The 22,915-nt window shown below is 37.4% G+C and overlaps 2 protein-coding genes across 2 annotated transcripts; one reads left to right on the top strand and one right to left on the bottom strand.

Moving 5' to 3' along the window:
* Positions 1-35: 35 nt before the first annotated feature.
* On the bottom strand, positions 36-2,684 carry LOC106170434 (dynein regulatory complex protein 12). Its single transcript, XM_013550293.2, has 6 exons — positions 2,477-2,684; positions 2,171-2,242; positions 1,884-2,003; positions 1,437-1,529; positions 804-934; positions 36-497 (listed from the first exon to the last, which is right to left on the bottom strand). The coding sequence occupies exons 1-6, from the start codon at positions 2,529-2,531 to the stop codon at positions 369-371; spliced, it is 600 nt and encodes a 199-aa protein (XP_013405747.1). The 5' UTR covers positions 2,532-2,684; the 3' UTR covers positions 36-368.
* An 11,730-nt stretch (positions 2,685-14,414) lies between these two features.
* On the top strand, positions 14,415-21,916 carry LOC106170437 (uncharacterized). The gene is made up of 4 exons (XM_013550298.2): positions 14,415-14,794; positions 16,473-16,711; positions 17,305-17,453; positions 20,007-21,916. Exons 1-4 carry the CDS (start codon positions 14,636-14,638, stop codon positions 20,648-20,650), a joined length of 1,191 nt encoding a protein of 396 aa, XP_013405752.2. The 5' UTR covers positions 14,415-14,635; the 3' UTR covers positions 20,651-21,916.
* Positions 21,917-22,915: the final 999 nt, after the last annotated feature.

Here is a 22,915-nt window from a genome sequence, read left to right as displayed (position 1 = left end):
ATCAGCATTATCAAAATCAAAGATGACATGGAATGTAAGACCGCGTGGCTATTATTTCCTCACTTTGAAATACATTGAATTAAAGGATATAAGTCATCCTTGCATTCGTCTTATTGTAAATGGTGAACATAATTGAACAGCTTCTATTCAAACATGGAATGTATTTAAATTATAACAACATTAAGTACACAGGAGTAATGGGAGATCATTTCTAAATAATATATATCCACTTTTCTCTATGTCCCTCCACAATAATTTTCCCATCAGAAATCTTAATAATCTACCACAGTTTTCAGCAGTTTATATGGAAAAATTCTATCCAAATTCCATCAAACTTCTTTCCATATTTCTTTGTTTTAAAAAAATCATCATAAATCCAGTGGATTCAGTCCAAATTCCAACAGAGTGGCTTTGTTTTTCTGAGCTATCATAGATTCTTTATCAACCCAGACCAAGCGGGCATTTTTGATCTTCTCTGACAGACTGTCCAGGGTGTTCTGAAAAGAAATGAAGACATTTTACATATTAAGGCATTTCCGAGGCTTATGTGTTGAATTATGCTGGGAATCCATTGTGGTACTTATACTTCATCAACTGTGCACAGCATGTGAAATGACATTCGCCAAAAGCAATAATCTTAAAGATATATGCACCCACAATCTACAGTTTCAACAAATAGGTTTTTGATTAAGTCGATAATTTAGCCCATCCAATCAAAAAGTTTGCCCTACCCTCCATTTTGTTCCCACTTATAAGTTCTCTAATCTAAAAATAGTCCAACCCTCGAATTCATCCCCACTTACGTTCAGTATCTTTTCATAAGCCTCTTCCTGGCTCTGTATTTTAACCTGCAGGTCCAGGATCTCGCTGTCCTTCTCCTTGATAATCTTATCCCTCTCTGCTCTCGTGTCCGCTAGATCCTGCTGGGTTTTCTCTGAAAGAAAAGAAAAAGAAGACGTTAGGAGCAAGTTTTGGAAATTCAAAAGACCAAACACACATAGACACACACACAAACAAACTGTTCTGCCTAGTTAAAAAGTAAAATTTACTATCCCCCTTAAGATGAGTTAACTTAAGTGAATTTCTATTCCTGAACATCTTTCTTTAAGCAGATATTTTTCTCTTCCGCATATGTGAAATATGACATAATCTTCTGTTGAAGAGAAGATTTGATATTTAAACTCAAAAGGACAAAAATAAGAACATCACAATAAATGTAACCAAAATGCCAAAAACATCATAAAAAAACTGGACATCATCTTTCAGAAGGATAGACATTCTGGAAAGACATTCTGTTATTAGTCTAGTAAAAGTGCCAAGAGTTCCCCCAAATTTAAAATTATTTTCCAATTTAAATAAGTTAAAACTTTAATAAATAAAATTCTGTAATTGCTAACTTGGCAAGATACAGCTATGCCAAACCTTTTCAGACTTACCCAACTCTCTCTGTGTTCTCTCTAGTTTTGTCTTCAGGTCATGAATCTGAATACTGAGATCTGTCTGCATAGTTTTGTACTGTCTTGTCATGTCTGTAAATATATATAACAATATTTATAGTTTTATATCATATCCAAAAAATAAATTTTAAATAATATCTACTTAAAGTGTTCAAAATGGGATCTTGATTATACTATAGTACATGTATTCTATCAATTCGGAACTTCTATAATTTAAAAACTGCCTTAAAATATGTTACACCTTTCATATTTCTTTTACTCTATTTATTTATTATTATTATTTATGCATTATTGAAATAAACTTCATGAGGAGAAGTGGCCAAAGCTAAAAGTGCACTAAACCAAGACATTTTTTAGCCCTTGTTTCTGATTGTGCTAGGTGAGACAAAAAGACACAATCAGTGGTTGTGCTCCCTGTGATATTACCTGCACTGACTGACTGGTGGTCATCTTTTAACTCTTGTACTTGTTTCTCTGCCTGTTTCACCTGTGCCTTCCATTCATCTCCCATTGACTGGGAACGCCTGGCTATTTCCTTGCGAATAGCTGAAATAATCATTCCAATCAGACCTGCATATACTCAAATAACTTTCTGACTTTATTTAAATTCCTAAAAATATGATACAGAATATTGACTTACTTGTTTGTTCTTTACAAATTTTCAAAACAGAATACTTATCAAACTACTTGATTCGAACAACAAAGAGACATACCCAGGTGATCTTTTAGTGCTTCAATCTCATCCATCGTCTTTCTGTATTTGTCCTCAAGTTCCAACTCGGCATCTGGAAGGAAATATGAAATAAATATTTTTATATGCTCTCTCTAACGTAGAACTCAACTTTATATAAGAAAATTTCAAGTAATGGACTGGTATAACTTCCATACAATTAAAATTACACTGCAATGCCTACTGTATAGAGGTTTACAACGACTTTTTACAAAGTCATCAACTTAAAGATGGATCGACATATGTCATACAACCAAACTGTTTGGATCTAATACTTGTCAAAACTTACCATCCTTCTTCTTTTTCCCCTTCTTTTTCCCACCCTTTTTCTTCTTTGGTGGCATGATCAGGCAGATATCTCCCTGTCAGTTAACCTTGGGTTGCTTTATAATTTACAGAGACGTAACAGACGGGATAACTCGCAATGGAGAACTGCTGCCAGCTCGATTGTTTAGCTCTCTAGTCTTGTTGTCATCTAAAGTGCGCATGCGTACTGTAAGTCGCACCTGCTGCAATGTGGTGCAATTAGTCTCAGGTGTGAAATCTGCAACAGCAGAAAAGATCGGAACTGTTTGAAAGGAAACGATTGCAATTATTGAAGGGAACCCCAAGAGGGCGCTTGTATCATTGCGCTTTCATTGGCAGGGTAAAATAAAAGATGCAGCCAAATATTTTCTACAGGACAAATTCCATTAATTTCAGATGTGTGGGCTTACTTGTGATATGGGCAGATGCATGGTGGTCATTCCCAATTTTTTTGAAAAAAACCTGGTATAAATTGTTGCATGTTCTAGGTTGTTCCATTTATGTGCCATTAAGACACAAATGTCCGTTATAGGTGGCAATAAGTAAAATTCTAAGAAAGAGGAATAAACATGCGAAGAATAGTCCCATAAGGACAATAGGCCTATAATGGGCAGTTGTGGCGGCTATTTGTTAGTGAAATATGCCTACGTAAAAGCTACAGAACTGCAATAGACAGTTAGTAATAATGATCACGATCCATTTCAACAGGCTGTTGCTTAGCTAAGTAAAAGCTTTGCAAATATACACTACTCTTTGAATTTGTTTTAAGACCGTGAAAACAGAATCTAAATATTTCATATTAGCACGGTCTTTTAACCACTTCTCTCTCAGACAACTTGCGTTTTCAACACTTTTATCATTTTTATGCGAATCGGTAATGGCTGGCATTTTTTCCACACAGAGGCGTTGTGGTAACGGAGATTGACTGCATCGGTGATCGGTTGCATTATAGGGCATGTCCTTGTATATTAAATTATCCGTAGGAAAAATAACACTATGCGATGCCTTTAACAAGAATATGATAGGGGACACTTTTTCTTAGAAGTCGCGGAAGTTTATTACCGAATCGCTCTGATGTAGACAGAAGAGATGAGTTAATATAAGATCTACATGTAGGCCCTAACACTTTAAGTAAATAAAGTGTCGCTATTTTTCTTTATGGTCAACTGCAGTACAGGTATATGTCAAAGGTCCGGATCAAATCTAGTCTTATGCATAAAAAGCGAAATATGGGCATTGTTTCAACTACTGTGATCAACAAGTGAGAAAACAATGTTTTAGATAAGTCTGAACTATTTAAAGAGATAGCATTTGTTCGTATGAGATTCATATTTCACAATAAATGCATTGTAAACAACTCATGGAAATATAATAAATTCCATTTTACCACCAAAACAGTGGTTATCGCAATTAATCTGGAATCTGTGCTTGTTATCAGAATACGTGCACCTTAATAGATGACTAAACCTCCGTAATAATCTCTGAAGATTTATTACAAAAAAGGTTAAAATAGAAAAAAATCGTCGTTTACCCCAAGAAAATCCGTTTTTTTTTTTTTTTTTTTTGTCCAAAAAGAACAGTTGTTATCCCTTTGGTCACTGGAAACTTGTTGTGTTTTGCGGACAAGATGAGGTGGAGCATTGTCATGTTGGAACAGAAACGTAAGACGTCATTCGGGTCATTTGGACAGCTGCACAAGACACTAACTCTGTGATGGAATTCCTCCTGGCATCGTATAACCTTTAGGTGACTCGCCAGTCTACGCTTTCTTGAATGTGACATTTGCTTTACCAAATTTATAACTGATCATCGGAAGGAACTCAAACGGAAAAATCCCAAAGTATAACTGACTTCAGAACCTAAACTTTCTAACAATTTTACGAAAATTTATCTATCTACAATGCGTTGTTATTGAACCCGAAAATTTTTATAAATAGCGAAACATTTCTTCTAGTGAAATGTAATCTTCTCTAAATGCATTTCGGTGTTTTTTGACTTCAAACTACAGCATGTACCTCCATAAGGAGTTCCTTAATAGATAGAATTAATAGGAAATAATTTTGGTAAACAGAACGTCGTGCAATTAAGAATAAATTTTAGAAAAAGAAAAAGACGCAACATGATAAAAAGAAAATTGTAAGACATTATGTTGGGGATCAAAAGTTGTATATCAACAGCGTTTGCAGACACCATTGTCATGTAACTCAGAGGATAAACTGCGGAACCCCTCTCTTTCTTTCTCTCTCTTTACTGGATAACGCAGAGAAGCCATAAAAAATTGATCTGAGTAGTGAATTTTGAAATATGATGATACGTAGCATCCTAAAGGTACTATGAAAAAGGGTTTTCAGTCTCTAGATAAGATGTTAAAAACAGATGTTCTCGTTATTTAGTTTGTAAGCCAAAAATAACTCTTCTTGAATGTCGTTCCCACAACATTTTGAAAAAATGTGCTTGGATTTACTTGCTTATTTGTGTTTTCACTAATTATGTCATACATATATGGCGTTTCTAGATAACGTGTAGTAGGACACGTAAATAATCAGCACGACCATCCCTCTATATATTGATAGATACACAACACCTACAACCACAACGGTAATGATACTTAAAACTTAAAAACAGAAACACGTGGGTCCCTTAATTTCTGGGAGTGACCACATTTTGCTGACCAGGGCCATTACGTGAGAAAACGTAATCCTCGTCTACTGGTCATTGTAGACATTTATATTGCGGTAAATCCCAGCCTTGGCAGCCACGTAGATCTGGAGTTCCGTTGACGATTTGTTAGCGTGTAAGTGTTCAGTGACACTAGCTTAGATGTTTGTAACGCGGAAGGAATAATTGAATTATGACAATGTCTCTGTCCTTATAAAACCCGTGTCTCCAACGCTTGCTCAGTGTGTACAGGACGCCCAAGTGACAATACAGAACTCTGGAGTAAGCTGAAAACGTACCAAGGGAAAAAGTTAACCGCAGACGAAAAGAAACTGAGCTTGAGGTACGATAACGTATGTCAGAAAATACCGTTCATTTATTAAGTTTTTGAAATATTCAGTTAACTATTTCCAATATAAAAGAAATGATCATTTAAAACTCTCTTCATAAATAATTTCTAGAGGATTTCAGTTTTAAGTCTAATAATGAAAATACGATCGTTAGATTTTATGGGGAACATTTAATGTGGTGGTGAGTTTTTTTACATCAGTTCATACATCTGCAGATGTAGCATTAAAACTGCTGCCAATGATCAGAGCCTATATCCGTCATTTTAGTCAAATTCGGTTAAATATTTCACTTATCACGTGGAAAAGAATTCCAAATATTTTTCATCAGAAGGGATAACATGCAATATGCATTTATAGATAAAGAGAAACGAGAAACAACTTTTGGAAAAGGGAAAACTCAACCTAAAGAATTTTAAAGATAAATTTTAAATAGTTTCTCTATTATTTTTAGACGTACCAGTGTGGCAAGAAAATGAACATCTTATCCATATCATTTGTACTGGTCACAGTTTCTATGGTATCCAGTAAGGAGGCACGCGTCCCTCATCCGTACCTGCCCTCGATATTGTTCGGCAAACGATCCCCACGCCATGTTCCTTACCAAGATGACGGTACAGGCATTTCTACTTGCGTGTGTGACATGCATAACGCACGTGTACAAATCGCCAACGCCAAAGATACTTTTTATATACCAGGGGAAATGTATACAGCTAAAGCCAGTGATATTGCATCACCATGTATGTGCTTGGTATACTCGTATGTCGCAACAGAACCTGAGGTGAGGGCGGCAGTAGGCCTATACAACACTGGGAGTAAGAAGCCAGAGGCACCGCTAACCTATTTACAGCGTCCCCGCACAGCTGAGAACGTAAGGGCGATTCCAAAACGCAGCCACTGGGCCTACAGGTGGACGGCGGAACGCAATGGATTCAATTTCTAAACGAAAAAAATGATAAGAGTTTTAATTGAAAACGAAACGATATTTCAGGGAAAGATGTTCACTTTGCACATTGTAGATCATGACAAATTCGAAACAAACCGTTGATTCCAGTCCAAAGGTTCTCGTGTATCAGAACACGTCCTAGCCTCATTGCACCGCACAGACATTTTATTTTTCTTTTGAGATGGATTCGATCGCCGTTTTATCATACGGAGGTAATGAATTGAACAATGTACATTCTAGCTGTTGGTTTTTGAAATGAACACACCTTAGATTATAAGTTCCATATTTAAAGAAAAAAAGACAACATAATATAACATTTTTTTCATTCAATCATTAATTTATTTCATTATAGTATCATATGTATATAAAACACTCTTCTTATAACACAGTTTGTATTTTAAACAAGTGTTCTTTTCAAACATTATATTTTTTTTTTGGTTAAAATGATGCCAGAGGCCATGAATTTGTTGCCATGATTATTGTGAATTCAAACCAACACTCAGTATATGCGGTGCACCGAAGTAAAACAAAATGTGCTTCAGCTTCAAATCCATTTCTATAGATAACTTGGTCAACCAGTCTTTTTGCATCTCCCATTTTCGACAGCAAACGATCGAAATCCCCTGAATCCAAATTGGAATTGTAGTGATCTATCTTTTCTGTTTAAATCAATTCACATGTACTATTCAATTCATTTCTTAAATTTCTACACATGTAGACAAACTTTATGGAATTTGCAGCGAGTCCTTGTATCCATTTAACCTGACATTGCCCAGGAAAACTATTAATATTTAATTTATATTTGTAGTGCATGTATAGTCAACATCCAAAACATGCTAAATTTTAACCTTCGTTTAACACAGCTGGGTTGCAACAAGATGGTTGTCAAAGTAATGTGACACCAGACGTAAGAAAAAAGTGTACAAATCTTACAGACGATTAAACGCTCAATCCCACCTACCTGCCTCTCGGCGCCAACCAACACGTCACTTTGTGACTCATCTGTTTTCGCACATGCGGCGAGGACCATACATGCATACGTGTATATGCGAACGTAACTATCTTGTATAAAAAGTACCATGTTAACTGCGCTGTGATTGCCGTAAATGCATTAAAAACATTACCTGTAGGGGATTCAGTGCAATTGTTCAGTTCAGTGCTTTCTGTATTATCTCCCCACCTGCTCCAACGGCGAGGTTTATCAAATAAATTGCTTCTATCAAAAGCACCGAACTGCTTGTTATCATGCGATTGTGATTTCATCAACCCATCAATGAAAAAAGAAGAGAGACGTTGTGTAAGTGCGCATAGCCACGAGCAAACTTGAACAACGCATGGAATGTGATAATTCGTGAAATATAATCAACAGAAATAATAATAATAATAATGTTAATTGGTTTGTCTTCTGTGTGATGGCTCAGACATGGGACAAGCATCATCGTAAAAAACATTGCTTTGGTGTTCCTTAGTTTCTATATAAATATATCGTCAACTGTACCTTAAACTAAAACATGAATCGGTTGTCATAATTCTGTTGACAGAACAGGCTTATTAACTTGGCGTGCCACTGACAAAATGTCGGTTTACGTAAAATACTTCATTCAATAAGTCAGTGAGATTTGTCACGCAATTATTAAATGCCAGTGGTAATTTTGTCTGAAATCTAACGTAAAAATGCTGGAAACGAAATTCCAAGCTTTTAGATTCTGTAGATATGTAAATGTGGTAACCCCACTTCATCGATGATACATTAACTATTTCGCCAGTGAAGTTATATTTATTTGGACAGAAAATGAGGGGGTATTTGTATCTATTTGGCAAGAATTTGATTCCTGGAATAAACAGAATGGTGTCATATATTTTTGGATTCGAAAAATAACGCTGCCAAGGGACAGATTTCATGTACCTACCATTACAAATGAAACAGTGTCAGGGCAACCAACACTACTATTTTTATTATTATTGTTAGTAGTAGTAGTAGTAGTAGTAGTAGTAGTAGTAGTAGTAGTAGTAGTAATAGTAGCAGTAGCACATTTCTTCTCTGGGTATGGGTACCCACTCATGGCTCATCGCGTCCATAAAACAAAACTTACGTCCAGGTTCTCCTTGCGGACGCTGGTTTAGAGATCACAACTGAGCTTTCCTGGCTCATGTAGGACCGTGGGGTCTGGGAATCTAATCATGCTGATGTTCAGTTGATGATGTGATGGTCGACTGCAGTCGATATGATTGATTGGTTGGTTATCATTATTATTATTATTATTATTATTATTATTATGATGCTGAGGAGGAGGAGGAGGAGGAGGAGGAGGATGTGGTAAAGCCACATTTGAAAATGAAACAAACATTATTCAGGTACTTTAGCACTCTGGCATGCAAAAGACATAATGACTGTCACCAGCCAGTAGATAGGAAAGAACTTAAAGATAGCGAAAAAATGAACTCATACTCGAAAGAGCTATCACCGCCATGAAAAACAGGTAGGCATGACATTAAAACGTGGGTTATAGTCTGAGTGATTGTGGTTCTCTAGAACTGATTAATGGAAAATCTGATCGTGATACATGTATCAAGTAGTAGCATGTCTTTGCCTCTGTCATATAATACGTTTGAAGAAATACTGTTTTATTTTTTTTTTACGATAACCATATCACCTACATGTATGTTTCAGGTTTCAAATCGATTGATATTGCACTATAAGTACATCTGACAACGATCACAGCTGATATTGGACATTCTAGTCCAAATCGGATGAAAATCGCATTTATCATTGAAAAAACTATCTTTAAGTATCTTTTAACAAAAGTAATGACCTTTACCTAAAGATGCAATGCATTAATACCGTACCTACGCTGTGCATATCCCATCGGGTACTTGAAACCCACAGACTGAAGGTATTCTATGGTCAATTATGCAAACCAACTGAGGTATGAAGTATCAACTTGTACTATTTCATCATAACTCCAGCCATGCGTGCCTCGCTACACTGTGCATGGTTATAAACATTCCTTATTGTACATGTTTGTACACAGGGTTTTCATGCTTCCGTCATTTTTTAAAAAAGTGTTTTTTAAAAAGTGCTGTGGCGAGAAAATAAACTGATCACATAAGGCAAAGACTATTCGTCTTGTGCTCAAAATATCAACCATTTTGACTTTGACTTACGTCAGGTCTGTCTGTTTTAATATTTTATATTTGTTCTGTGGAAAGAGAAAAAACAAGTAAAACCATTAGCGAATTCATAATGCAAACACTATCTCACGGTTTTGGTTTAACACACCTACACACACACACACACACAGAGAAGAGAGAGACTGTGTATTCGTGTACAATGTAATACAATTACCATCCACACAAAAGCATTTCACGAAATAGCAAAACTCTTTGATAAAATAATGGCCTCTTTTGTTTCTGTGTTTTTCTGGTCGGGGGTTATAAAAAGAGACGTCTGGATCACACCCTCAGACCGTCCCCTTTTCACGTACTTTTCATTTCAAATGGCTATAATGGGGATGTATCACTATAAGTGCACAACAGCTGGCACTGAATAAATAAACATTTGAATACATTTTTTTCATATGGTGACTTGCTTCCATATTTTAGTACAGTACTTGTGACATCTTTTTCTCACCATTTTCACTTTCCAAATCTCAATGCTTCAGCTCATTTGTTCTTTCTTAAAAATAATTTTAGTGTGTTTGTTAGATTTTCTTCCACCGCACACTTTTTAAGATTTTATGATCGATTATCTAACCAAGTGCAAACCAGGAGATCGACCTTTGTCATACTAATGTCAGTACTTATTACCACAATCATTTAATCTGACCAGCTTATAGACCACACTTTATCATACGTCATCGCATCGTGAGGTGTCACTCTTATGTTGAACCGTTATTAGTGGTTCTATTATTCACCGTTACTTACACCGCTTACAGGTCTTATCACATGTCAGTTACCAGAACTGTCCGAATTAAAGTTACCATCTCTACAGTTAATTTTGATTCTAAAATCAATCTTGCACCCCCATTTTCAAAAAAAAAAAAAAAATGATCCCCGCTTGTTGAGAGTGGTGTTATGCAACCTGTCAGCTACTCTAACAGATAAGACACATGTATTCGTTCTAAATCAAAATATTTTACGGAAAGCAAACTACATGTACCAGTACATGAATTTTGCCCATATATCGAAAAGTACCTGAAACCACTAATACTCCTGATACACGGGGATATGTATGGCCTTCGCCGAGAACATGACCGATTAGCATCTACCCACAATTTGGACACGTAAGACGGGCTTCTGCATTATCTTTTAAAGGCGTCTCCGTTGTGGCAGGTTTCGGTTTGTTTTGTGGTGGTTGATGATAAATACTTCAACCGCGTTTACACATCCAAGACTTCCTGGTTTTGTTACGGTTACAAGTATGGGCGTGCACATGTACAATATCCCAAAAGAACAATATATCACTACTTTATGTAGAAGGCAGGGGAAAGTGTACTTGAGCTTTTTACGGGCTCTTAACTGTACTTTTTATAAAGGGGTACCTTTAAAAAAATGACCCTTTTAACTCCGTCGTAAGTCCAACTTTAAAATTGCACAGGACGTAGTTCAAATGTTGATTCAGAGCGGACTTTTTCGGCCTTAGGGGCGGTTCTTTTAAACCACCTGAACCTCCCCCCCCCCCTCTCCCGGCCACGAACATGTTTTACTTCCTCTCATGTCTTCGTTTCCGTTCACGATGGCAAAGCAGAAATCAGTAATCTACAGGAAAGAAAGTTGCGTAGTCTCGATGTACATGCTTTAACCTTCAAGCTATCAAATGGTTATTTTATAGCAAAATCAAGCACTGACTCATTAATATATAACCTCAGGGGCAAAATATGCAAAACACCTGTCTCACTCGAATACAGATCGTGAGGTGCAAGTGAGATAGCGGTCCATTCTCGAAACGCATTTAAAGATATTCAACTCTAAAGACATTTCAAGTTGGCGCGTGATTCATAGGAAATGGAACATTTTTAAACGGACATCCAGTCAAATGACACATATAAACCGAAATGGTAAATTTCTTTACAAAAGTCCTGCGGAAGCAGATAGCTGATACATTTGTTGCCAAACGGGCGATGATTCATTTAAAATAGGACTGTAGCCAGCAATTTTAAAAACGTGGGCCCATTCTCTGAAACCAAAAGATCTTTTTACCCCTTGTTTGACTCAACTTGGGAAATGGCTTAGAACCTAAATCAAAATTTTAATCAGAGAGGGCTTTTCCCCACCAAAAAGGGTTGAATAAATAAATAAAGACATTTATAAATGAAAAAATAAATAAAACCTAAAAGGAATCTTTTGTAGGTTATTGGACCGCAATAGACTTTATACTTAAGTTCTCGTCGTTCTTCCTATCAGTCTCATAACTCGAGAATGTCCTTTAAGATACGCTTTCAAGTATTTTTTTCAGAATTCTATCTATTTTGTTAAAACCAAGTGTTTTGTTGTGTAGAAGGGCTGCTGCGTGCTTTTAAGTCAAAGATAAAGTGTAAAGCGAAAAAAAAAAGAGAGAGAAGGACAACAATACAGCTCACGATCATTAAGTTAACTACACAAATAGAGTGGCATTTCTCCAACTAATTAAGTCACGTATATGCTCCATCGGTATCAGTGGTAATCTAATGGATATCGCTAACTCATGCGTCGGACGCGACGAATTAAGCGACCTGGCAATGAGGGATGTCATGTCCGGTCGGTGCGTCATGATTTATATGACTTTAATGGCAGGTGCGCAAGCACGAGTTGTTGTCTCTGATTGACTTTTGTGCCAGGAACTGGTAATGTACATAACTAGGAGTATTACAAGCAGGTATAATGACCGATACCAGTGTCATCTTCCTTCCTGTACCTGCTTTTTTATCTTGATAAATCTCCATTACCGCCCGTTCATCGTCAGGTTAACGGGGCGTGCAGGGCCCTGTTGTCCTTGTGTGATGTGTCTCGCTCTCCAGGGACGGGGCCTGGTGATTTTAACTTGTTTTGTACGTAATGGTACATGTGCATGGAATGTATACATTTGCCACATCAAGTTCTTTTTTCTCTCCGTTTTTATTATTTGTCTTTATAATACACATGTACAGGAGGCAATAGTTTGCGTTACAGTCTGTTTGTCTGTCTGCCTGTCTGTCTGTCTGTCTGTCTGTCTTTCTACTCGATTAAACTAAACAATTGCACCTTTAAAGATAATGTTAATGTTTTTCATGACTTGGAATGAGGACAGTTGAAAAAAAAAAACAGTTTAGATAGATGTTGATCAGATATGGATAAAACTCATTAATAACATTGCAAAGTGTGACTTCAGTGACATTTCAGCATTAAAGCAGGCAGCACTGGATGGGAGAGGTGAATATTTGGATACCTTTAGCCCACCCTTAAATGTCCCCAATTCCAACCAGATTTACCACATGGGAAGATCAGAGAGCACATATTAATGGGAATATGACGATTCGGGTATATCTAATTTATGTGGTAAATAAAACTGATCGTAAAAAGCCTGCTATCAGAACTTTCATGCCCAAAACACGTACCTTGTTTTCATCGAACCCTCTCAGCTTGCGACAGACTGTGGTCTTAACTAACAGTAACAAAATTCCACAAAGTGCCATAACGCTACGAAAGGCATTTATATATCTACGTTTATTGGTAATCGCTTATGAATTCTTTCTTGAGTGAGAGCAATCACGATTTGAGAGACTGTTTCCCATTCATATAACATTTTACTGAGCACAGATTTTATAGAATAACGCATAAATGCGCTCGCCTCAAATGCAGTTCAAAAAGTGATGCATGAAACAAGTATGGACGTAGTGTTCAGAACTGATAGAATTTGACACTTGGAATGCAGTAAAAAAATAAAGAAAATGTTATCAGATCCATCTTCGTGGAGTATTTCGGGTCAGTAATTTCACCCTATGCTTTGACCGTTTGTAAACAACTTAAGTGAGTTCAAAACAATTTATGAATAATATTTCACATTTAAATTTAACCCCTTTCTATTGCTCTTAAAGGTTATGATTGTTCTCAAACCTTAACACAAAACATAACAGCCAAATGACCGATCAACATCTTTAAACTTGCCAAAGGGAGTCATTTAATGCCCAAGATGCCCTTGCACTATAATCCAAATGGAAGTTCTTACAAGTTTCGCTATATGTACTAGCCGTGTTAGAAACCACAGAAACGTTAAGTGTATTCGGCTGACAGCGTAACTATGGTCGGTTGAGATTTCTTGGTGTGATAGATGAACCACAAACCCGAGTTTCGCGATCGCCTTAGATTATCTACCACATCTTGAAAATCACAGAGAGAGGAACACGCACGGCTCTGTATGCACAAGGTCAAAATACCCGCAGTCTTGAAATGGTTTAGAGAAAGTGTTTGATGCGTCAAAACTTATGCAAAATGCGTGCGTGCATATCTGAGCGTATTTTCGTGCTGATGTGTATTCGCGCGTTTTTCTCAAATTATCACCCGCTAATTTACGGCTTAATCAAGCCTTCCAAGTGCACTAACTGGAATTCGCGCTATTGTCTAGGCTACTTTGCTAATGAGCAGGAATGAGGAAATTCTTAGTAAAGATAAATTACAAATTATTCATCATCATGGGGATATTCACAACTAAATGTGTTTCTTAAAAAGAATTATCTAATGGCGACATTTATTATGTTTGCGCAAAATAAAACACAACAATATACGCCACTTTTACATAATTTCAGCGTGAACAAGACCAAGGTATTTAGACTGTAACCCAAGCAAGTTGGACTCGGGGGAACACGCCGTGTCCCTCTGTACAGCGACCTGTAACGGTGAATACGTGTGGTGTGAGTCACGACGCTGACAGAGATAGGGGAAAATGTCCCTTGTAGATAGAAATCGTGCAAAATCATGGAGGGAAACGGGAAGGGTATAAAAGGACATAAATGCCTGGTATAATTTAGGTGCTATGTGATTGTATAAATAAGGACTCAACGGGGACACCGACGCCTTTTCAAAATCATAACTGTTACCTGTATCATTTTGTGTTAGGGTTCGCGTTGTCTTCGAAAAACGCCATCTTTCAACAAAAATTACAGTAAGCACTATTTTGTGCAATTTTAGCAGTTTTTGCAAGTAGCATATTTGTCTCTTCTGCTCTAGATACGTTGCAATGTTGCTGAGGATTGTGATGGCTGTTGTATCGCTGTCGTCCGCAGTGGACGGCCACGGCATGTTGCTGAACCCGGCAGGAAGGTCCAGCATGTGGCGACTAGGGTATGATGTCAACCCAAACTACAGTGACAATGAACTCAACTGCGGCGGTTTAGGGGTGAGTAAAAGATATCATGGACAGTAGCCGGGGCCTGTTGCATAAAAGACAACTGTAGTTAAACTTCTTAGACTCAGCATAGACTGCTAAAACTCAACCCAGTGTTAATGGTCCGTAGACTTTTGAATATAACTGGCCCACCAAAGATGTGTTAGACATAAGTAAATAGGCTTAAGTGCCCGTTCCCATACCCTAGATCGATCTAGCAGGACCCATCTCCGAGGGGTTTCTCGCTAAATTGCTTTCAGCTTCAGCGGCTCTGATGCCTGACTCGCTTACTGAAGCTATGAGGGGACAATTAACTATAGTTTAGCAGCTTCAGTAGACGTTCCAGACATCTAAACCGCTTAAACTAAAAGGAAATTAGCGAGAAACCCCTCGGAGATGGGTCGATCTTGCTAGATCGATCTAGGTATGGAAATGGGGTCTAAGACACTACAAAGAGCAAAATGTTTCGTCAGGATGATTAGTTTGGTCAAACTTATTAACTGAAAACAAAAAATAAAAAAAGAGAGAAAAAAGACATTTTAGATTCTTTGCCAATTTCCTCTTAGTCCAGTTAGTCTAAGTAGGCTATCGTTTTTGCCCTAAAACTTACTTTAGCCGTGTCTATATAAAACAGGCCTCTGATAATAGGGTCGTTAATAAACGATTCATAATTGCAAGAAGCAAGCGGTGATTGTCTGTGTGTAGGAGGCAATGAGTTTGAACTAGTCCTAATAAACGTCATATACATGTGATTTACGACATTCTTTGTCAGAAATGGACAGAACAGTTAAAAAGGAGCAATTGCCTATTTTCTGGCCTGGCGGCGGCTGATGAGAAACCTTGTATGCTCCTCACAGACTTTCATAGGAGCACAACGAAGTTAAGCTGCTTTCAAGTAATAAAAAAGTTGTTGGGTAACGACTTGTATGAGTGTGGTAAGAGTAATAGGCGGGTCTATAATCCCCGAAACGTTTAGTCGACATTATGACAAAATTTTATCTATTCAAACAAAAACGTTCGATTATATGATTGTTGAGCAATTCATAACTGCACTGAATTAGCGATCGTTATGTTTTTGGTTAGCTGGAATTGGCCTAGTCTGATTAAAGGTGGCACGAGGGTTGAACGTGTGTCGACAGAGGCTAAGATTTCATTTTACACTAAGTGCCCAGCAAACACAGAGCGTTATTATAACGTACCCATCATAAAGATTATATAACCAAAAAACGTTGTGGTAACGTTACGGTAACGTTATATAACGTTTTGTGCTTTGGGGCGAAAAGACCGTGTCTTTTGTCGGATTAATCCCATTTGCAGTGGTAAATTAAATAGAAACAAGCCATCTCTGTATCGAAAGAAGTACATGTACATACGTGTCACAATTATTCTCAGTTAGTAACGGCACGTCAACCAAGCTGAAATGACTGTGAAAAAATGTAATGGCTTGAAAATGTAATGTTGCGCGTTACAAGCGAGCCGAAAAGAAAGAAAAGGTCATTGCCCGCTAAGCATCAGCTTCCCTTGACTTAGGGTATAGAATTATTTCCGATTCCATTATTTTAATGCTCAATAAAGTGTAAAGATTATTTTTGATATATAATTTTGTTAATTTGCTCACGATCTCATGACAAAACTACATCCCAAACAAAATGTGTATTAAGTCGCCGTCACAAGTATTTCCATGTTTCAGATGCAGTGGGACACCAACGGAGGCAAATGCGGTGCCTGCGGGGACGCGTACGGCGGACCCTACTTGAATCAGCCACCCTATGGGATTTACGTCCCAAAAATTGCCGCCAGACGTTACCAACGCGGTGACGTAATCAAGGTCCACATCAGGCTGACCACCAACCACAAGGGTCACTTTGAGTTCCGCATCTGTCCCAACGACAATTTCAACCGCCGCGTGACTCAGGAGTGTCTAGACAGGTAAAAATATTCGATGTTCGATGTTATGATTACAAGCTGATTTCCTTGCTCCTTGCACTAAAGATATGATGTCTATTTTTAAACATTTCAAACCCTTTTTTATATTTTTTTGACAAATGCCTGTACCATTAACTACCTGTATACTCGTAACACATTCTGTATTTTAAGACTTTCACATCTGAAAAAGATTACACAGAAATACATAATATATTTGGCGCTAGGTGGTTGTATTTAATTTTTATTGAAGAATATCTGCGGTAGCGAGTAGCTTGAAGCGGCGTTTGAAAATAAACAACACGGAATTGTATCCTACAATTAATAATGGATAGATCATCCAATTTCGTTATAAGGTCACTTAGCGTATACCAGCATTTTTTCCTAGTTATACTATTTCATTGTCTTAACCCTAAATTTTCGCTTTTTAATACTTTTTGGTACAGCACAGACGTAGGGGGTCCTTGCAATACTACAGTGTACTTCCACACCAGACGCCTTTACATTGTTATCCCTTCACTTCCGATAAACTGTAAATATATAGGCTTGTAAAGATAGGTAAATCCGATATCATAAATCACGCAGTTTGGCTGTTCCAGGCACCCCCTGTCCTTAGCCGACGGCACAGGCACTCGCTGGCACATACCCATGTATACGCCATGGAGCCATAACTTCACTGTCCTTCTGAAACTCCCAGAGGACGTGGTGTGCGAGAAACAATGCGTTCTGCAATGGAAATACACGGCAGGTAGGTCTATATAGATAGCAGTGTAGTTACATTTGTATTCCGGACCTTGCCATAAAATCCTGTGCCCCTTGTTGTCAGACAGGCGCCTTATTTAGTCTAATTATAACAAGACATTTAGTGTACTTGCATAAGTAATTGCTGTTTAACAGTAGGGATAACATCTGAGCTGTCACTGCTTTAAACTTTTCTTTGTATTTTCTTACTTCAAATTTAGGCCTGATATTATGAATAACACAAAGTACATTTAAGATAACAAAATCTTGACCACATCTTTTACCAAAACAAAGCGAACAATTTTATAAACAACGAAATGCTCAGAAATTGAAAGTGCCAAAACTGCAAAATCCTCATACACTTTTCACTGAATACTGTCAACTTTTGTTTAATTTTACGATTTTACAAAATGTAGGTATCTGCTACATTTCAGTTTAAAATCAGGTTTTGGAAATTTATTTTAGAATGTACCCGTTAACTCAAATGTTCTCGTTTTCATTTTTAGAATTATAACAATTTGTAGTGTTTTAAGTGTACCTTCCATCTGTAAGTATCAAAATATTACTACTAATAATAATATTTAGTACTTTATTAAACGTGACCATTTTTCTTTCAAATTGTGGGGGTATTTTTGTGAGTGGGCCTGTAACATGTTGAGGATCCCTGCATCATTTCCTTCATGATTGCAAACTTATTTTCGCCAGATGTGATCGTCGCACTTCTCAACGCAAGTGACACGCCTTTGACGTAATCACGCAATTTGAAATGACTGTTTCTAATGTTAAGTAGATTTTGCTTGGGTGTTTATTGTTTTGGTAAATACAGCATGCGTAGAGCCTATGGAAGATAAGTTTTACCAAATCATCCATGCTGAGGAAATAACAGTACGTGTTCATAGAGGACGTAAGTAGAGTCACAGTACATGCAATTATGAATACATCAAACGCACGCACGGGGGCGTTAAAAATCAACGTGGGTTATTCCTTACCCGAGTCTTTTGTTTTCGGTATTCGCCGAGTAGCTCCACTCCTCAACAAGAGTGAAAAATACAAGTGGATGCCACTTTAAACCACGGCGAATGTACAGAACAAAAGCATAAGATAAGGTGTATCTTGTGCTCCTTACAACAGATCTTCTGGCGGATACATGAAAGACTTCAATATAATTTCGCAACTGCTGGAAGATTTCTAATAGAAAGTATATGGAATTTATAGGCATACGTCATGAATGATACTTATGATATTTTGCTCTCGATATCTGCCATGGCATTAGTCAGATCCTGTAACTGTTGCCTACCTTAGCAAGATATCAGACCTGCTGCATATTTGTAGCAAATTTGTTGGAAACTGCTGTTCCTTCTTGCAAATTTGCCGCCATATTACAGCAAATTAGCAGCAATAAAATGTTTCATGTAAACTTCTGTAAAATCGTTGCCGCAAACTTTTAGTTTGCAGTAGTATTGCTGCAATATTGCTGCAAACTTAACATTTTGCCAAGGGCATGCTTATGCCTCTCTGATTAGTAGTATATGTTTTTGGGGCACGTAAGAGATTTGGTCCTCCCTTGATCTAAGCAAGGGTGTGTTTATTGTGCTTTAACCTCATTGTACCTCAGCGAATATGTTATAAAGGGATGTTTTATCATATCTATGTCTGGACGATCATAAGACGTCCTAGGCTATAAGATAATCCTTTATTGCCATCATCGCATAATAACTTCATCTGTTAGAATTAATCGCTAATTGGATGGCGTTAATAGAACATTTTCAATGCCGTGTTGTGGTTTGGCAGTGCACGCACCTCGTGACTTCCATCCACCAAGTCCACAGATTGATTTTCCACTAGATATGCACGGAAATTTCTCTGGCTAATTCTGTAATGAACTTTTCTGTACTGTCCAGCGAGAAGTTTTGCACAAGTTTACTGGCTGGCCTTTGGTAGCTGGTGCTTCGTTTGCCAGTCAGCTTCGCTTTAGTCAAAAGTCGTGTTTTTATTTCAAGATTTGGCAATCTTTCCCGGTACGAACTGCCGCAACGGGCCACCTGATTGTTGATTCACAAATGAACTTAAAATTGGTCTGAAGATTTAGTCAAAAAATTTCGTACTATCCCTGGTAAATAAAAGTGTTGGTCTAAAACATTAGATATGGTCTAATACAACAAGCGCTATATCCCATGTCATTGAACTACACTCATTCATCTTGTCAAATAGACTGAAATTGTGGTTTAAACATTTGGCCAATTTTCGGGCTACACTTATTTTGTTAAACATGCTTAAACAGGCTTAAGCAAACCCTATTAGTCCCACGAAGTTTGTGCCGATAAAACTTATTTGGAAGTAAGAACAGGATGAAAAATGTTTTGAGCGTGACAATGAGAACTCGAGTGTGATGATATGCCAAACATGCCTATAAAATGAAAACATTCAATGTGACTCAGAAAAATGCATGGGTGTGACCACACGCCTGACTGAAACAAAACATTCATAGGTCTTCCTTTTGATAAGTTCGTAGAATTGTGTTGAATTTTGCCGTTATATATTTTACTTAATAATATTACAGGCAACAACTGGGACTACGACTTCGAAACTGGTGAGGGATGCAGCGGATGTGGCAAACAGGAAACCTTCATCAACTGCGCTGACGTTGCCATCACTGATTCGAAACAATGGAGCCAGTTTCAGAGCCAAATGAGCGACCCGAACAGCAAGTCCGGCTGTGTGGGCATCCCGCGCCTAGGTCAGCGAGACACCGCGGGCTCCTGGCTCTTTTGCCGCGACCAGTGTACCGTTGACTCTTGTGACACCCGGTATTGCATGTGCGCCTCCGTGTCCGAGCGTCTGAAAGATGAACTCTACGACACATGTCACCCGTGGCCAACAGAACCGTTCCTTTACCAGCGAGGCACGGCCCACTCTGTGCAGTACTGCAAGAACCACTGCTGGAGCCGGTATGGGTGCCGTAAGCATGACCAATGGTGCGCGTGTCGCGAGAAGGTGTTCCCGGGGTATTATACCACTACCACTACACCGGCCCCAACAACTCCAGCAGAACCGGATTGCTACAAAGCCGTTGGTTTACCCACGTTTAAATCACCTCTTGCAGACTATTGGTGCCAAATCAATTGTTCTAATATACCCAGTTATTGCCCAGATGCCTTCTGCAAATGTCTGGACAAAAATGAAAAACTTTTGAATAAGAAGTAATATATTGTATATATTTTTGCAAATGTCCTCATGTATTGTAAATTTGTACATGTTTATTGTCATTTAATGTTTACAAATCTGTACAGTTGGAATGGTGATTTTTATCCATTCCCGTGCATGGTGACACATTTATACGGGTATGGTTTTATGTACCTTTGTAAACTAGTTTGGATTTTTGCTGAAGGATTTTATGCATACGTACCCAATACTTGCTATTGGACAGAAGTTGAGCTTCTGCACACGCAGACGCGCGCGAGCGCGCGTAAATGGGGCCTTATATGTTCGACCTTTCTTTCACCATCACCTAAGTAAAGTATCTCTAGAATTTTTGTTTGCCACGTTCTTGACTTCATCATAGAGTTGGCAGCATGAGTTCTTACTTTTACATCGGTGTGTAAGAATAATTACCCCACGCACTCATAAGTACGCATCTTTACTGTTTCATTTTTAGCGTTCGACTGTAAACTCACCTTATTTTTCACCTTGTGCCAATGTGGCAGATGGTAAAGAAGACGTGCTTGACCATTAATCTAAATACCCAACAGTGTTGCTGACATTATCCTTGGCAACAAAGTAAGAAACCTTCCCTTGTACGTTCTGCTATACAGTTTAGAGAAAGTTACTATCCTTAAATTGTAGTGTTACCACGGCACTTTCAAGAGAAATGTTTTAATGTTGTAATTTTGCATACCTTTCTATTGTTTACATAAGTATTTATTTGCACATTCGTTTTGTGAAAACCTGTATTATTTACGGACTGTATCCCACGCATTATTTTTGCAAATGTTTGCTTATTGTTCAAGGAAGCAAATGCACTTGGATTCATTTTTGCGGTTTCCTTTACTCATGTAAACGTCTTCACTTTATTTATTTGTACTTTTCATAGCGTACGTAACTTACACGTATATCACTAACAGTGAATTCCTCAGGACTTTAACGGGACATGACACAATATTCGTAGGTAGCACTTATCAAATTACAAAGATAATCAACTGACAAAAGAATTCATTCCTGAACCCAGGTTTTGCAGTTATATCTGTATTTGGCTTCAAAATCCTAATGCCAGTTATGGAAAGTTTAGAAGTCTAAACTGTTATATATAGATCTATAAGTACTGACTTTATTTTTAGAATGATGTAACCCAGATGCTGCCATGTACATTTACTAATGTCATTGCCATTTGAAAAATGAGCCATCTGGGTGACACAATATGGCACTTTGTATGATTTTTAATTTATAAATTAAATGTTCCTGTCAAAAAAATTATGTGTATTGTTTGTTATTTCTTTAATAGATCAAAACTTTTTCGTTTGTTTTTTCATCTTTCTTTCTTTCTTTGTTTTTTTTTTTTTTTTTTGTAATTTCTTAATTTCCTTATTTGTTTGTATAACACCAAGTTAAAGGGATAATAACTCTTCGTATGAGATCTATATTTCACAATAAAAACATTGTGAATAACTCATAGAAATAGAATATATTCTGTTTTACCATAAAAATGGCAGTTATAACTATAAATTCTGATATTTGAGCTTGTCTTTAAACCACGTGACCTCCATTGATGGCTATACTCTGTTAAAATCTCTTAAGAGATTTTAACAAAAAACCAAACTTTTTAGAAAAAAACCAGGGACTAACTTTGAATGTAAAAATGGATTTATTAACCATTGGTAAGTATGGGAAAATTGTTGTTTACTCCAGGAAAATTCATTTCTTGGCCGAAACGAAGAGTTATTATCCCTTTCATCGTTTGCAACATTCCTTTTGTTTCTATTCCAGGAGGGTAAGCCAAACAAGATTTACATTTTTAGAACTAGCGAACAACATCAGTTATTCCCTATATTTCATCAAAACACATGGCATTTGTGCAATAAACAAATTTAATTGCTTTGAAAACTGGCGGTTGATTGCCAATGACAAATAGGTTAAATGCACCGAGAGAACTCGAATCTAAAACGGAAGGACTTAATTCTTGCGAGAACGGTCGCATACCGTTTCATAACACTAGGACACTAGCGTGATGGAAAATATCTGAAATATCTTACAGGCAATGGTTTTTACATAAGTCTATTTTCTTATATAATTTCATTTGGCTGGAGGGAGAAGGCCTTAAGCTAAATCTGTGAATTGTTTCCGACTCCACCCTCCAACTTCATTAAAATGATGTTTAAATTATTTTAGATATTTCCAAACTAAGAAGCAAGTAAGGCAAATAATACGTAAGAGATCAAATATATTTCACTGGGAATTATTTCGGATCTACTCATG

Source organism: Lingula anatina, chromosome 7, assembly GCF_051362555.1.
Source record: "Lingula anatina isolate TDL-2025a chromosome 7, LinAna3.0, whole genome shotgun sequence".
Taxonomy (NCBI): domain Eukaryota; kingdom Metazoa; phylum Brachiopoda; class Lingulata; order Lingulida; family Lingulidae; genus Lingula; species Lingula anatina.
Note: the sequence above shows the minus strand (reverse complement) of the source record. Positions and strands in the feature narration are given on the sequence as shown.